The sequence below is a fragment of the Aulonocara sp. 'chitande type north' Nkhata Bay genome, linkage group LG3 (assembly GCF_057382095.1).
Source record: "Aulonocara sp. 'chitande type north' Nkhata Bay isolate Kocher_YH1m ecotype deep benthic linkage group LG3, A_spYH_male_GT1.1, whole genome shotgun sequence".
NCBI lineage: Eukaryota > Metazoa > Chordata > Actinopteri > Cichliformes > Cichlidae > Aulonocara > Aulonocara sp. 'chitande type north' Nkhata Bay.
This window is the reverse complement of record NC_141346.1, coordinates 27409061-27425173: the sequence shown is the minus strand read 5'-3', so window position 1 is coordinate 27425173 and position 16113 is coordinate 27409061. Positions and strand designations below refer to the sequence as shown.

Here is a 16113-nt window from a genome sequence, read left to right as displayed (position 1 = left end):
TGATTTTCTTGATCATATATGACTGTAAACTTAATGTCTTTGAGGTTTGAACCTTTAAAATGTAATAAAAAATTTAATCTTTGAGGTTTTTTATATTGTTATTATTGTATCTAGAGTGATGACATTTAATGTCATTTTTCAGATACAGAGACACGTGAAGAAACCAAATCACACAATAATGAAGTGAACACATTTATAGTCAGTGTTCAAGATGATGGATAGAAATGAGAATCATGGAGCATTTATGCATTTTTACGTCTGTGTCACAGAAACTGTTCAGCTATTCTCTGTTTATTAGTCTATTTATCAGGAACCTCTGTTGATTTTATATGTAAAGGATTTTTCTTCTATCATTGAACCTTTTAAGGGTTTTCTCTTAGTAGTTTTGGGGAGTTTTTAATTAGATTTACAGCTTCAGAATAACTTTGTGATGTCAGATTAGAAAGTCTGTGTCCAACCCTGGTGTTTGATCAGATGTTTGATCCCTGCAGGGTTGGATTTTTTTCTATGAATGTTGAATTTGTTGTATTTGATTTGAGTTAGATTTTTACTGATGAATGATTCATTGTATAAAGTGGATCTACCAACAGTTTATTTCTTTGTTATTGTGATTAAAATGTCAAACAAATATATTTTCCACTTTTTGTGTGACAGAGGCAGGAATTTCTCTGTCCTGCATGTGGAGAAATCTGCTGTTAAATCAGAACATTAACAGGTTTCAGGTTTTGTTCAAACACATATTACTGTGTATCATGTGTCAGCAGGCATGTGTTAACAGGGACTATAAGACACTTTAGTGGCTTTAATGCATATTTATATGTTTAACACAGTCAGGTGCACAGGTTCTTTATACTAAAAAGAGGGAGGAGATGTGCTTCCAAGATTTATTATCCAGACAGGGGAAGCAACTTCACATTCAACCATACAGGGAGGAGGAGTTCAGGACTGAGGCTTACCAGCAGGTGAGAATGGTCGACACAAGGGGAAGGCAGATCCATCAAATAAATAAATAAGTAAAAATAGATCAACAGTAACACTGTTTCGTCTTCCGTGGACTCTGTATCGCCTGGATCAGATAACTCCGCTACTGTGTGTTTGAACTCTAAAGACATTATTCAGAGTGACAAGTTGAAACTGTCTTTGGCACCATTAACCTAGTTTGCCCAGTGACTGTTACTGCTCCTGAGCTCCGCTCTCCACTTCCAGTTCCTGTTCCCAGGGCAGCTTGGGCCCAGCTTCCCCTTGCACCCTTACAGTGCTAACAGAGACACTGACTCCTGCACCCGTTTCAGTTCCCTGGGTGGGAGCAGCAGAGGTCCAGCTAGCTCCTGCGCCTGCACGGGCTCCCAGGGTATAGGCAGGAACAACCCAGCTCGTCCCTGCGCCCGTATCTGTTCCTCAGGTGGGGATGGCTGGTGTTGGGCCAGACCCAGTACCCATCCCTGTTCCCCAGAGGAGAGCAGCTAAGAGTCAGTTACCTGATTAGTTGCAAGTTCAACAACCATCATCACAACCACCACTACAACTTTTGTTTCAGCCATTAGCTCATTTATCAGCTCAGTTTCCTGTTTTATCACCAGCTCAGCCTCTAATTCAGTTTCTAGTTCAGTTTTTAGCTCTATTACTTGTTCAGGCTTTAGCTCTGTTTCCAGGTCCCTCTCTAGCCCAGCCCTGTTCACTTGCTGCCATCCTCTGCTGAAAGCTCTGGTGAGCCCGTTCATCCACCATCTGCTCCACCATCAGCTCCATCGCCTGCGGCTGCCACGTTGCCATCTGGTCCAGTCTCGTCGGCTGTGGTTACCACACCATCGTCTGGTTCTGCACCCACCAAGCCTCCACCAGTACGCCCGGTGCCCGAGAATCATCGCCCACTTCCAGAAAACAACATGGATGTGCAGTTTTTCACTAAAACATGTTTTTATCTCAGATGTAAATTTATCCAGTGAATCGTTAAAGTGTGAAAAATTAGCTTGTTTGTCTTTTGTGACATAAACACTCAGTGTTCACAACACTCATGTGTGGAAATGTGCTGATAATGTGTGTTGGGAGCTGATAACAAGTTAAGACAGCCAGCAAATGTGTGCCCTCGATAGTTGTTCTTTTAACAATGCTGGTTAATTCTGTCGTGTTCATGTTGATTCTTAGTAGCAGTGTGTGGTCAGTGTGGTTTGTGCTCGGCTGCAGGGGAGGAGTGGAGCAGTGGGTTCAGGGTGTGGTGTCAGGGGATACTGGTTGTTACAACCAGCAAGCATCATCTAAACACACCTTCCCTCCTTTAAACAGCGAAACAAATGAGATTCATGGTACGATCCAGAGGATTTCTGAAACAGGTTTCCAGCCTTACATTTCCAGTTTGAATTAACGACACATTAGTGAATGCTCTTTATCAGCTTCCAGGCTCAAGCTGAATAAAGTGCACTTTGTTCTGCGTAACGCAAATGATGATGTGGTGCACAATTCCCTGGATCACAGCAAGTCTGTTGCACAAGAGGAGAAACTGCTGATGTGGGAAGCATAAAACAGGCGCGCACTGCTGAGTGTTTTTGTGTGATGGGGATGAAATAAGATGTGTTAACACTCACAGTCTGACCACTTGTGTCTCATAGCGATCGTGGAAAACACATGACATAAATGATATCATGACCCTGCTCAGTTGGTGGGTTTGGGCAGTGTGAATAACCCTCTCAAAGCTGCAGGGGAATAAGCAGGTGTAATGTTGTCACTACTGGAGGTGAAACATTGTCATTGTTTAAAGAGGGAGGATACTTACACACTTCATAAACCAGCAAGAAGACTTTTTCCCAGAAACAGAGTTTTGATTGGTGGAATCGACAAACAGTTTGAGGCTGATTTGGCTGATATGGGTGAATATTGTGCAGATAATGATAATGTGAGACACTTACTGACATGTACAGATGGATTTTCTAAGTATGCATGCAGGTGTCTTCAAACCAAGGCAGCAGCATCTGTTGCATCTGCTTTTGAGGATGAGTGAGGGACGTGTACCTGTTAAACTTCCAACAGATGAAGGCGAGGAGTTTAATAATAAACATTTCCATCAGCTGATGGTTCAGTTCAACATCACACATTTCTTTGCATAAAGCCAGATTGAACCAAGTGTTGTGGAGCATTTTAACAAAAGCTTTAAGGGCCGTATGTGAAAATACTTCATATCTGTTAACTTATGAAGACATGTAAACGTGGTCCAGGACCTTGTGCTGTCAAGGCCAAGTGCTGCAGAGAGGGGGTTTCTCCAGGTGTGTGGTGGAGTGAGGAGAAGAACAACATGTCTAACCTTTCCTTTCCTTTTTCAGAGCAGAGGTGCAGACAGGAGGGCAGGCGGGTGAGTTTTCAGACTTACTCCAGGAAGCTGAGAGGAAGAGCAGCAGCAGCGAGCAGGTAAGTTTCCAGCAGGCAGTGAACAGACAAAGAGGACCAGCATCAAAATTTCCCCTCAGAGGTGAAACAAGATCATGATGAAGAAGACTTTAACACATTGTAAAGGCGGCACCACAGAAGAGGGAGACTTTAATGTGGCCGATACGCAGAGGTGGCAAAAGTACACACATGTTGTACTTAAGTAGAAGTACAGATACCTGTGTTAATTTAATTTAATTTAATTTCTATTGAGAGCTTCAGTAGATTTTCTGAATGTACAGGCTGTGATCAGCTGACCTGCTGCTCTTTGTGGATTTACACAAGTGAATTCAACCAGATGTCAGCAGATGTTTTATGAGTTGAACAGGCTGATTTCCATCCTCTACACTGACAGTAAATTGTTTATGCTGTCTTTATATTAGACACTATTCAGCTGGTATGAAGGTGGAATTCAGTGAATCTAAGCATCATGAGCTTAACTGCAAATTCATCTCTGCTACACTTGATGTAACCAAACTGAGCATGAAGCCACAGCCACTGTGCAGCAGTCACACACTGTTCTGTTAAGTTCATCACAGTGCAGCAAACTAACCTGTTTATCCTGCACTAACCTGCAACCTTTAAATAAACCAGTTATTCTGCCTCAGTTTGTTTAGCAGCACGTTTCAGAATATGAAAAAACATGATGTCACATGTACAGACCCAATATCTGATTTAAAAACTGAGCTTTAAATGTTACAGGTAAGCTTTACTCCCTCCCTGTGAAACACAGCAGCTGGCCCTTTAGCTACAACTCACTGTGAGACAAACTGCACATGAACAGTTTGTATGTTTTTTGATGTTTGAGCTGATAGAAACGTTGCATTAGAAACAAACTCACACTTAAAGTTTGATGCTTGAAGGCTGTCTTCATCCTGCTCTCTCAGTCTTTGTGTCATCACCCAAAAGTTCAATGTTGCAGTGAAACAGAATTTACAAAGTAAAAGACAAAAACAAAAAACGACATGAACTGATCCATATCAGTTTATAACAATATTGAACACAGGCTGCAGCTGGACGCTGACAGGTAACATATTTTTCACCTGCTGTCTCCTGTATGTGGAGCAGTACTGTAAACAAACACTGAAGCCCAATTCGATCAGAGTAGGAACAGAAATGTGCTATGGGGTGCTCTTGATAACTGTTTTTGTCATGTAACTGGATTGCACTTTGTCAGGCCTCTACCCTAAGACTAGACCATCCTGGGTGTCGCACCTGCAGGCTAAACTCCTGCTGGTCTAGCTCTTAGGGTCACTGAGGCACGCAACCCCCCCCCCCGGACCACATTAAGGTGGTAATCCGTCAGGGGGAAAACGGAAAAACAAAACAACAAACAATAAAATAAAATATTCCTCATCAGATCCTAAACTAAAAACACTAATTAGATGCCCTATATTAAATACATCCAAGCCCAGCAGTAATACTTCTTACTATTGCCAATATTAACTAAACTAAAAAGGGTAGGCAATGTTATTAAGAAAAATGCAGTTCACCAAGTCTTAAAAAAGTAAAACTCTAAAATAGAATTAAAAAATAAAATAAAAGAAAGAATAAATTAAACTATCCATCCAGATCTTTACAACCAGCAACATAAAATCCATCTTTATTGAATGGCCTAATTCTCAAATACATTTGTAAAATAAAGTAAGAATAAAATAAGATTTCTCAATATAGCCAATATTTACAAAACTAAAAAGGGTTGGCATAGTAATTAAAAACACAACAATTCACCATGTGTTTCAGGTTTTGCTTTAAGCTCATTTGTTTTGCAAGGAACTGAAGTCTGTTTGCAACTAAACAGCTCCACTCTCCTGTCTCCTCAGTCCACTCTACAACAACAGTCTCCTGTTCACCTTTCCAAAAAACTCTTACAGATTCATCCATATCCAGCATATTTGTTATGGACTTCTCATGGACCAAGGTCACCAAATTCCTCTTTCTCTTATGTCACAAAACTAAATAATCTTTGCTAAAATTGCTAATTGCTAAAATTATACAATATCCTGCAGGTACCCGTCTCAAAGGTATGGACACCCACAGTGTGTCTCTTTCCCTCTCTCTGTCTACAAAGCACCTAAAAAAAACCTGAAACCTTTTTGTTAAATATTTGGTAGTCGAGTTGTTTATGATGTTTATTTATGTCTGGGATCATTTATAAGAACAGTCGTCTCAAAGATGTCAACATCTGAACAGGCACTCAAACCAGAAACCTGCAGATTATCAGTCTGCTGCTCTGACTTTATCTCAACAGTTAAACATAGCAGAGCAGATCTGCCGCTGAACTCAAACCAAGTAAAACGAGGTTCTTTTCATTCATATTCAGGTTTCCTCAGTTTCTTACTCAGATTCACCTCTTGCTCGTTATGACTCCATCTTTTATATACAGTCTATGAAGTAGTCCTGGTGTAGCTTACCTGCTCAGAGGTGGGTTTTTTCTATACATGAAATTATGACCTGAGTCATAATAATGTGGCTCTATTTTCTAATAATGACCTTAGCTGTGTAACTAACATTTTAGTTTATTTCTGATCAGTTATGAATATTTTCATGTCATTTACAGCAACTGCTGATCAGCTTCAATCTCACAGACCGACAGCAGCAGAAAATGGAGAAAGGACCGGTTTCTGCATTTTAACCACCAGATGGTGGTATTGGATTGCATTTGTCCATGTAGTCAACAGCAGTAGATAAGAGAACTATTTTCATTAGATTGTTGTATAAACCTACACAATCTGTAATATTATGTAAATGTTTTTTATTTGTTTTGCACACAGCATCCAAAGTGTGCGAAACCTGGAGCTGCAGTTCATTCCTGTGATGCATAAATACCTGCAGCTCACTAGATCTGTGTATTTCTAAACGATTTACTGATTTATTTGATATATGACTGTTTCTTTAATGCTTCATTGTGTTTTACACAATGCTATTGAGAAAGTTACTTGTGTTGGGATGAACTGAGAAGGAGTAAAAACATTTTGACTCATGACAAACAAAGAGGAAATGTCACAAAAAAAGCTCCAAAGTCTCATGTGTAAAACATGTTCTTGTTTTTGAATCTGATATTTACAATAATTTGTGCTGGGAACATAAACTGTCTCAAAATAGTTATAATAATAATAATATAATGAGGAAAAAGAGCAATGAACTAATGATGTCACATGTACATGCTAGAATGGCTTAATGGTGATTGGGAGCTCAAAACCTTTTAGAATCGAAGGGAAAACCCAACGACGGCACCCTGGGAATTTCACCCAGACAATATTTTGTTTCAAAACATGTTAATTATCAAGAAGTGACTCAGGTACGTTATACTTGAGACAGACGTGTTTCAGTGTAAACAATTTGCTGAGAGCCTTTTAAAATACATCACATAAAAAGAGCTGAGGATTCAACTGCACATGTGCTGTAAATTAAGAGCTATGGCTTACTAGTGGGTGAATGGGATGCCATGTAGACAAACTGGTGAGATTGTGATTACAGATGTGCAAAATTTTATAAACCTGTTGTGAGAAATCACTTGTTTTTGTTTTTTTGTTTTTTTGGGGTTTTTTTTTTTTTTTTTGGGGGGGGGGGGTTCTACTAGCAGCTGTACAAAAGCACTTGAAGCTTTTGAAATGTTAGCGTAAATGTTTTAATCATAGTCTAAATTTCTCCGGAAGCTGCTGAGATTATATAAAGTCCAGCAGGTAAGCAGAGAGCAACTGTTCTTTGTGTGCTTCACACTGAAAACAAACTGTGAATACGTTGCAATATTTTTCTAAACAGAAGCAGTGTTTACAACTGCACTGGTTATTCAAGCTGCATTAATTTATAATTTAAACTCATTTCCATTGAATATCAAAATAATTTAAAACCGGACTGTTGTACTTTTTTTTAAATAATTTATTTTAAGGCATTTCTAGTTGTGGTGATCTTAGTTTGTATTTGATTCTGTGCTTGTTTTGGTGTTATTTCTTTTTTTTTTGTTAAGGTCTGGTGACAGATACAAATGAAAAAACTATGTGTAAAACTCTGTGCTCAAGTTCTCTGGCTCTATGTGACTTTCAACTTACAAGTATGAATTTTAACCCAATGTTACTTCCTTTCAGCTGATTGGTTGTCATGTCAATCCCCAATTTAACAATCCAACAAAGAAACAGATTGTTGGACTGTTGGAGCAGTGCTTCATTGAGATTCAGGTCCAGTAAGGGTAATACAGTTTGAAGATGGAGGATCTCTATACGAATATCCCATAAGGCTCACACAAGCTAGGTCCCTTAACTTTCGGTAGCTGGTGAAAGGATAAAGTTGTGGTATATGTGACTGCTGAGCTCTGTCGTTTTTTTGGGGTTTTTTGCGGCAGGTCTATGTCCATAGAGCCATTGAAAAGGCTCTGGAAGTCTCTGTATAAGCACGTAAAACTGTGACACAAAAAATTCACAGAACTCGGACATGCACAAAATGTTTCACCTTCATGTGCTGTCTGATTGGATTTTTGAATTTGTGATTGACATGACATTGACCAATCAGCTGAAAAGGACAAAAAATTGTGTTAAAATTCGTACTCCTAAGTTGAAAGTCACACGCAGCCAGGGAACCTGAGGACAGAGTTTTACATGTAGTTTTTTGCTTTGTATCTGTAACCAGACCTTACCAAAAACAATTTGTAACTCGTGTAAATATTTTTTACAAGCACACATATTCTCATTTATAGATGCACAAACATAAAAATGTCAGATATTTTTGTTTACACAGTTACAAAACTCAATTCATATTTGCATGCATTTGATTTACAAGTACAAAATATTTATGACCACAACTTGAGCCCATATCTGTGTTTGTCTGCATCTTCAAGGCGTGTTGAGGAGGTAATTTTGCCATTTAAATCAGCTGTGTTGGATCAAGAACACATCTAAAACCTGCAGGTCACCGGCACTCGAGGCCTGGAGTTGCCTACCCCCCAGGGTCCCCATTCCTGCCTGCTGCACACAACAAACATGACAACTAACTAACTAACTAACTTTTGCGAGATCTCGCAAAACTTTTAGCCGCATTCTTCGGACGCCGGCTCGAAGCCAACCGGGAGGTCGAGGCACGATGTGCCGGGAAAGCGGTGTTCCACCCAGCTGTAGTAGGTCTCGACCTAAGAATGCGGCTAAAACTTTTGAGAGATCCCGAGTTTGTTTTGCGAGATCTCGCAAAAGTCCATCTTAATTTTTTTTTTCTCCCATGTCCCCTGCAGGGCTCCGTAGAGAGGAGCTCAATGTGTGAAAAACAAACAGCATCACTGCTCGGTGAATGAAACAGTTTGCATTATCTGATCTTCCAACAGAAAAACTTGACTAAAAACACAAACATTATTTAATATTCATTTATTTTTATCCCTAATGTTTGCCTGACAGGAGCACAGCTCCAGTCCATTTACACAGATTTTTTATCTCACTGAGTTTCTCCTTGTAAAAATAACACTTTAAAGAATTTCAAATCAAATATTTTTAAATTTATAATCATACATTCATTTTAATCACAGGAAAAATAAACAACAGTAACATAGTGATAAACAGGTGATCATCCTGTAAACTCACCGTGTGTTGAGCAAACTGCAGAAAACACAATATTTAAATCGTTTGAGTCAATGTTGGATTTTATTTCCACCAAACTCTGCAGGATCTGCAGGTTTTCATGTCTCTGCATAAAGACTCATCAACATGTGACAACAAAATATACAAATCCATCATATACACAGTATATATTATACAAATACACAGTTAATAGTTCACATTAAGGTCTGTGAGGTCGACATGATTCTCATCAGTAAAGTGAACATGGAGCAAATTTCATCTTCTGACTGAAAACCGACAGATTGACAAAGTTTCCTTTTGAATGAACAGACTTCCATGAAGTTCATGATTTTGTGGATCGTGTCTCATTATTCTGTCCATCATGTTATTAAAGTGACTCCAACAGTCTCGTTTACATTGTTGATCAAACTGTTTCCACTGATTGATCTGATGAAGTTTTCTGACATCTATTATTAGATGAGTAGAAATCCTGTTTTCTATTCAGACAGTAAATGGATGAAAGCAGCAGAGAAGCAGCAGAGCTGCTGTCAGTCCACAGTAGAGGCCGATCCTTCCTCGTCTCTCTGTGTTTGATGTCTCAGGTTTTCTCTCAGGTTCAGGACAATCCCTCACTGCTGCAGAGACACAAACATCTGAGTCTCTCACATTTATTAAATAAATATCACTATTTGTCACGGTCTGGGGAAGTGAGGAAGGTGGACCCAAACGCACTATTGTGATAATAACAACAACAACGGATTGAATTTATATAGCGCTTTTCGAGACCCTCAAAGCACTTTACAATTTCACTATTCATTCACTCTCACATTCACACATTGGTGGAGGCAGCTACAGTTGCAGCCACAGCTGCCCTGGAGCTGACTGAGACATGGCACTATATTTACAGTGGAGCAAATAAGACAGCACAATAATCGCTGTGCGCTCCCTCGACTCCTGTGTCATATCTTCACCCAAAACGCTTTGCTCTGTGCTCTCTGCTCCCGTGTCCTCACACTCCCCATGCCTGCTGTCCACCTGTGTGCCACTCTTGTCCTCTTGGAGTCGACTTCAATGATCCTCTTAAATAGCTCCCCCAACGAGCCTCATCAGTAGCAGGTGCATGGCATGGTCTTCTGGTGTGGCCAGCCTCCAAGGTGGGCACCACCCACTAGGCCTGGAGGTGCCTGTCACCCAGCCTACTGGGCACCACCACATCGGCAAACACATGCACTCACTCACACCTGCCTAAGCATACATGCGTACAAGCATACAAGCAAACACACACACGGACAGCAGCACAGTGCACACACATTTCTAAGAAATATAAAAAAGTCCATAACTGCTCAGGGACCCTTGGACGCTCAAGGCCCAGTCCCCAGTTTATCCAAAATAGGTTTCTGTACTGAACATGCCATTAAATTTTTATTAAATCAACTTACCAGTGCACTGAAAAAAATATGTTGTTGGATTTACTTAATTCAATGGTGGACATTTGTTGCACACAGATGTTTTGCTTTGGCAGCAACTTAAACAATTGAGTTAAATTAACACAATTTATTCATGTTCAATAAACCTGTGCAATTTGTGTTGATACAATGTGACTTAAACATGTTTTGATGAAGTAATTTGAGCTCTTGAAATATTTTAATCCTTCACAATTTTCTCACTTTATCCCAACACCATTCAATAACTTTTACCCAATACTACTTGGTCACTTAAATACTACATGTTATCTTCAAATTACATTTTGCTATTATATTCTAGTATCAAATACACAATTTTCAAATGGAGGCCTTATAACAGATTATATTGTCCTCTTCCAAGATGGTTGCTGGCATCCACCAGTAACCTTTCAAAACAAAATGTCTAATTTCACTGCATTGACAGTAGGTAAAGAATTAAACTGACATTACTCCACTACTGAATCTACATAAATCAACAGTTAAATAATGTCAGTTCTTCCGTGTTCTCTGGAATCAATCACAGCAAAGAAATTAGACTCTTTCTTTTGAAAAATGTTGGGAAAGAACAAATCAAAACATTCTATTTAAGGCCTCTGACGTCAAGATTCAGTTAAACAACAATTATAACTAAACAATTTGAGGTAATGTTAGTTTCCATTAACATTAAATTAGGTTACTGAATTGGCAAACACCTTCCTATTAACATTACCCATTTTACCCCAATAACTAAAGAAATTAGCACTTGCAGGTCAAAACCTTTATTCAAGAGATGCAAAAATAACATTGATACAGTGACTGTCAAAAATTACAGCACTGATCATACTGTGACATCTTGGTTCAAAACAGCACACTTAGAAATATTCAACGTTCCTTACTTCAACTGAATGAAACTGAAAATACCATTTCACACGGCCCATATGGGATATTTAGACTGCATAACTGTTCATGCTACATCTCTTCACTAGTAAAAGAAAGAAAAAATACAAAGACAAATTTAAAAATGCTGCCAAACAGAGAACTTGTACAGAGCAAAAGGAAAAACAAACAACAACAACAACAAAAAAACGGCTCGTCCTCATGGCAGTTGCAGTGTATATAAAAATGAACCCTGCGATCTGTTCCTGGAATTGAGCTTCAAAAATGCAGCAGAACAAGTGTGAGATTTAAATGTCTTCTCACCTAGAGCTGGTCACCTCACATGCATAACAGTGAGCTTTCGTTGCAGGAGCAGTTTTGTCTTAGTTGTGAACTTTTCTTGAGAGCTGAGTTGCTTCCAACTCCATTACCACCCTTTGAATCACCTCAAAAGTGTAGCAGAGTTGTGATGGGTAACTCATATTGAAGGAATAAAAAAGGTCCAAACAGCATGGCTACTGCAAAGGTCACGTTATCCAGATCTTGAAGAACTACTATACCCTCGATGATGATGCCAACATCAGAAAAGTCATTGCCTGGTGCATCCTCTGGAGACAGATGTTCATTGTGGTTTTCTCAATCTGTGCAGTGGCCTCAGTCAAGTCCTGGTTAAACACAAAACATTTTTTTAAGATTCCCTTTTAAACTCATCTCTTTTGAATCTACCAGTTCTAATGTTAGAGTAATTTAAACCAATGCAAGCAACATAGTAAATAGCTATAGCCAAAGAGTGGCCTGCCATGCTGCCATTCATGGTCTAACAGAGTTTCTAAGAGAGGGTGAAAAACATAATTTTACATTAGTTTTTGTTAGAAAGACACCGGCCCATCAGAAATCCAGGTTTTGTCACTCAGAAGATGTTAGAATTTAGACTTTCAGCCCCACAATTTGGTTAGCTGTTGGTCTTTTTTTTTTTTTTCAAACAAAAGCTAATGTAAATATTGGTGGGATTTTCCTTTGTTCACTAGAATGACAAATTTAAAGTTTTTTCACACTGATGTGACCCCTAATACAGGGGTGGGGCCTCAAGGGCCGGTGGCCGAGTTCACTACTAGGCCTCATGTGAACTTCAAATTATTAAAGAGGACTACTGGTCCTAACCAGTCCAATGAGGATCAAGTGGATAACTAAATGCATTTTTAAATGTTGCAAAGCCACAATCTACTCATAAAACACTCACCATGAACTCCTGCACCAAGATGTTGCAATTGTCTTTCACACAGATGCGGAGCACTTTGATGAGGGACTCCCTTCGAGCATTAATGTCATCCTAAAGTATTATAACAAAGAAAACAGAGATTTGTGAACTTTTCAGTAGCACAGAAGAAAATGATCCCAGACAAAAACTTAAACCAGTCAACATGCAACACCAGCATCTACAAAGCAATATCAAAAGTTCCTGTTTGACATCAACTTTATGGATATATAGTTTCCAGAACATATATTTTTTTAAAAAGATCAATTTTTCTCAGTGGGCCAGTAAATGCATGACGAAAATTATGGCATCCTTTCGGTGGAATCAGTACTCACAGGTAATAGTTGACTGTTTCAATGGATGCAGCATAAAAATCTTTTACTGACCTAATGCAATACATATACACTTTGTAGTTAAAGAATTTTAAAGTTCTTACTGTCATTATGGCAGCTACATCCTTTAGCTTTGTGCCCTGTTCCCCCGATCACTTTGCAAACACTTTCAGCAGACTGTCAGAGAGAAACTCAGCTCCGTCAGAAACCTTGACTGTAAAGGCATGGTTGGGATGCACTGGAATGCTGCATTTCATCTGAAATGACATAAAATTATTTTGAAATAACAGCAGGCACTGTGCTTGGTTAATAATCAGTAATGTTTTGTTGAATAAAAACTGTGTTTCCAGATCTTATGGGATTAAAAAAATCCAAAGATGTTTATTTCTGATTTGCAACCCAAGAACCCACAAGTTACAACCTCATTTTAGTTCAAGTGTGCATTAATGTGAGTCCAGTAATCACCTTTCTGACAATACATACAGGTATAAGTTAAACCTATGGCAGATTTTGGATTTCTCAGTTGTATTAATAGGGTGGTCTATTTGAGTATGCATGCACCTAATAATTATAAAAAACCTATTATAATTAAGTTACAGAAACCTTAAGCGAAAATAGAATATACTTTCTTACCATAACACCTTGAACCCACAATCCATCAGCTGACTCCTGGTGAAATGCAGAATAGATGTGGTCTCTCAATGTGCATCAACAAAAACAAAAACAAAAACAAAAGGACAGCAGGTGAGGGCAGGAGGGGTAGGGATGTAAGCTAGCATAATGCCGCTGATGATATTAGCTAAAGCTGTTCAATGTCCAAAATCTCACTAACACCACGGTGCAGTAAATACACAATGTAACTGAAGAGTCCGTTGACAAATCTATTCACACAGAAAACCAAATTATGTTATGAGTGCCTCGCAATTAGGTTTAATGTGATATTACGGCTCTTGTGCCAAAGACAAATTCAAATGAAAAAGCGCCAATTCTTTGACAACAGATAAAACAGCAAATAAGCTAACGGCTCTTTTTTAGCATGTTACATGGCGGCACTTTAGACGTTTAACTACATTTGGCTGAAATATGGTAAACATTAATTCAAAAAATCAAGACATACCAAAAAACGTAGAGTTGGCTGCTTGACTTGACTGAGATGGATGCATTTTTTAAACCACGATCCAAAGCCCGCGAGATGAAATCACGCGTGGTTTCACGAGATTTAACGTTGCTATCTTATTGACTTACTTCACCTGAACATGATATGAACAATTTAATACACCCTTTCTGCATATCATGTAGTTTTTACACTATATAGTTACATTTATCTTTAAAACATGAGGCAATTGTGTTAAATACATGCAAGATGCTTACATAAATCCAAGAGATGGCCAGTCCCTTTTTTTCAGTGTGACGTTTAGCCAAGATCTGCCAGATCTTAACCCATAAGCACTCTTCACTTTACAAACGTACAGACCCGAGTCATCAGTCCTGAGTCTGGACAGTTGAAGTCTGATTCGTCCTTCTCTGAGGGCGTCTTTGTCACTCTGGACTCGTCCTGAAAACTTTTCATCCTGAGACTCTGACACCTCAACACCTTCATGAACCTGATACAGGATTAAACGTTTAACCACAGTTATCAGTTCACAGAGGATGTTGAGAGTTTTGGTGGATCTGTCAGGTTTGGTGGTGAACGTCCACTCCAGTGTGATGTTGTGGTTCTCCTCTGCCTGATAGCAGGTCTGTGTCACATTGACTACAAATGATCCTGCTGAGGAGACAGAGAGGGAAAGAGAGGAGCAGACACACTGAGAACTGGAACAAATCTGTTGTTGAGCTTTATTTGGAGTTCATAAAGTGAAGCTGTAAACTAACCAGAGACACATGAGGTGAGGATGATGAGCAGCAGGATCCTGCAGATCATCTTCTCCCTGTGAGAGGAGACAGAGGTGAAGAGTCATCAACACATGAGGTCAAAGGTCAGTCAGTACAGCTAGAAGAAGGAAGAAGAAGGAAAATCTGACTTTATTCACTCATTTCAAGATCTGCAAACAAACACAAGGAGAAACTGCAGAAATATCAAAGCAGGCTTAAAATCATTTAGAAACAGTTTTGTAGTTACAGAGTTTGTCCACAAGGAGAAAAAAAATTTTTTTGTGTTCTTCTTATAAAAAAATTAACCTCAAACTGATGCCTCATGCAAATATAGCACAGTGTTATATAAACCTCATTACTTTTATAGGAATGATCACAATACAAAGAAACTGTTTCTCCAAGCTGACAGTAAAATATAAAGCGTAACTCATAAAATCTGCCTCTGTGAGTTCTCACATTACAGTGAAATCAGAAATGACATCATCACTTGTTCAGCTTCATGAAAATGATGATGATGATGGATGAAATAGAGAGAGAGAGAAAAGAAGGAGAACAAACTGTCTGAAAGTAAACGATGCAAACAGTCTGTATTAGACTGTAACATCAGCTGGTAAAATAATAACATTATATCTAATGATAATGAGAGCAGAGATTTCACTTTCAACACTCTCAGAGACGTTTGACATGAAAAAACAGAGTTACAGATACAAATACATACTGCTGCTGTCTGCTCTTCTTTATACCCACATTCTGCACACACCAACAAACACGGACAGATTTCACTGACTGAGCTGGAAGGAACAGAGTTACTTATATAGCTAACCTCTGCTCCGCCTACACGCCACGCGTAGGCGGAGCCCAATGATGGGCGGGGTTTGGTGCTAGGCACGAAGGGGCGGTAGGCGGAGCAAAGGTTAGTAACTATAAGTAACTCTGCTCCTTCCAGCTCAGTCAGTGAAATCTGCACTGAAAAAAATAATCAGTGGGATAAACATAAAAAAATTATTGTAATCGGTTGCACGAAATTAAGTTATGTTTGGTTAACCTTAGTTTTTTTATGTTATACCTGCACACATTTTTCTGGTAACACGAACATGACTTTTTTATGTTGTTGTTATGTTTTTCATTCCGGTCAAATATTTATAGAAACCACTTGTTTGTCAGACATGAACTTTTTGTGTTAATTGTATTGGACTACTATATGTTATATTGACAAGATTATTTTATGGTAAGCTTGTTTTATTTTATAACAAATTTCTAATATATAATATATAATCTAATATATAATTGAGTGTTCAATGGCGTGGCCATTTGCGTCATTGGGGGCGTGGTCATCATGCTCTATACGAAACCCCGACCAATGATGAGGGGCAGGGAAT

General features: G+C 38.9%; 1 protein-coding gene and 1 long non-coding RNA gene across 2 annotated transcripts in view; both read right to left on the bottom strand.

The window, feature by feature from the left end:
- The window catches only part of LOC147334932 (uncharacterized), a 37273-nt gene extending 21765 nt beyond the window's left edge, over positions 1-15508 (bottom strand). The window contains exons 1-4 of the mRNA XM_086286024.1: positions 15453-15508; positions 14735-14790; positions 14275-14627; positions 10800-10806 (exon numbers count right to left, since the gene is read on the bottom strand). Of these exons, the coding sequence (XP_086142150.1) occupies positions 10800-10806; positions 14275-14627; positions 14735-14783 (409 nt within the window). The 5' untranslated portion in view covers positions 14784-14790; positions 15453-15508. The remainder of the gene's footprint in view (positions 1-10799; positions 10807-14274; positions 14628-14734; positions 14791-15452) is intronic.
- Positions 11163-13690, bottom strand: LOC147334933 (uncharacterized). Its single transcript, XR_015128502.1, has 4 exons — positions 13496-13690; positions 12967-13119; positions 12516-12605; positions 11163-11940 (listed from the first exon to the last, which is right to left on the bottom strand). It is a non-coding gene; the product is annotated as an uncharacterized LOC147334933 (long non-coding RNA).
- Positions 15509-16113: the final 605 nt, after the last annotated feature.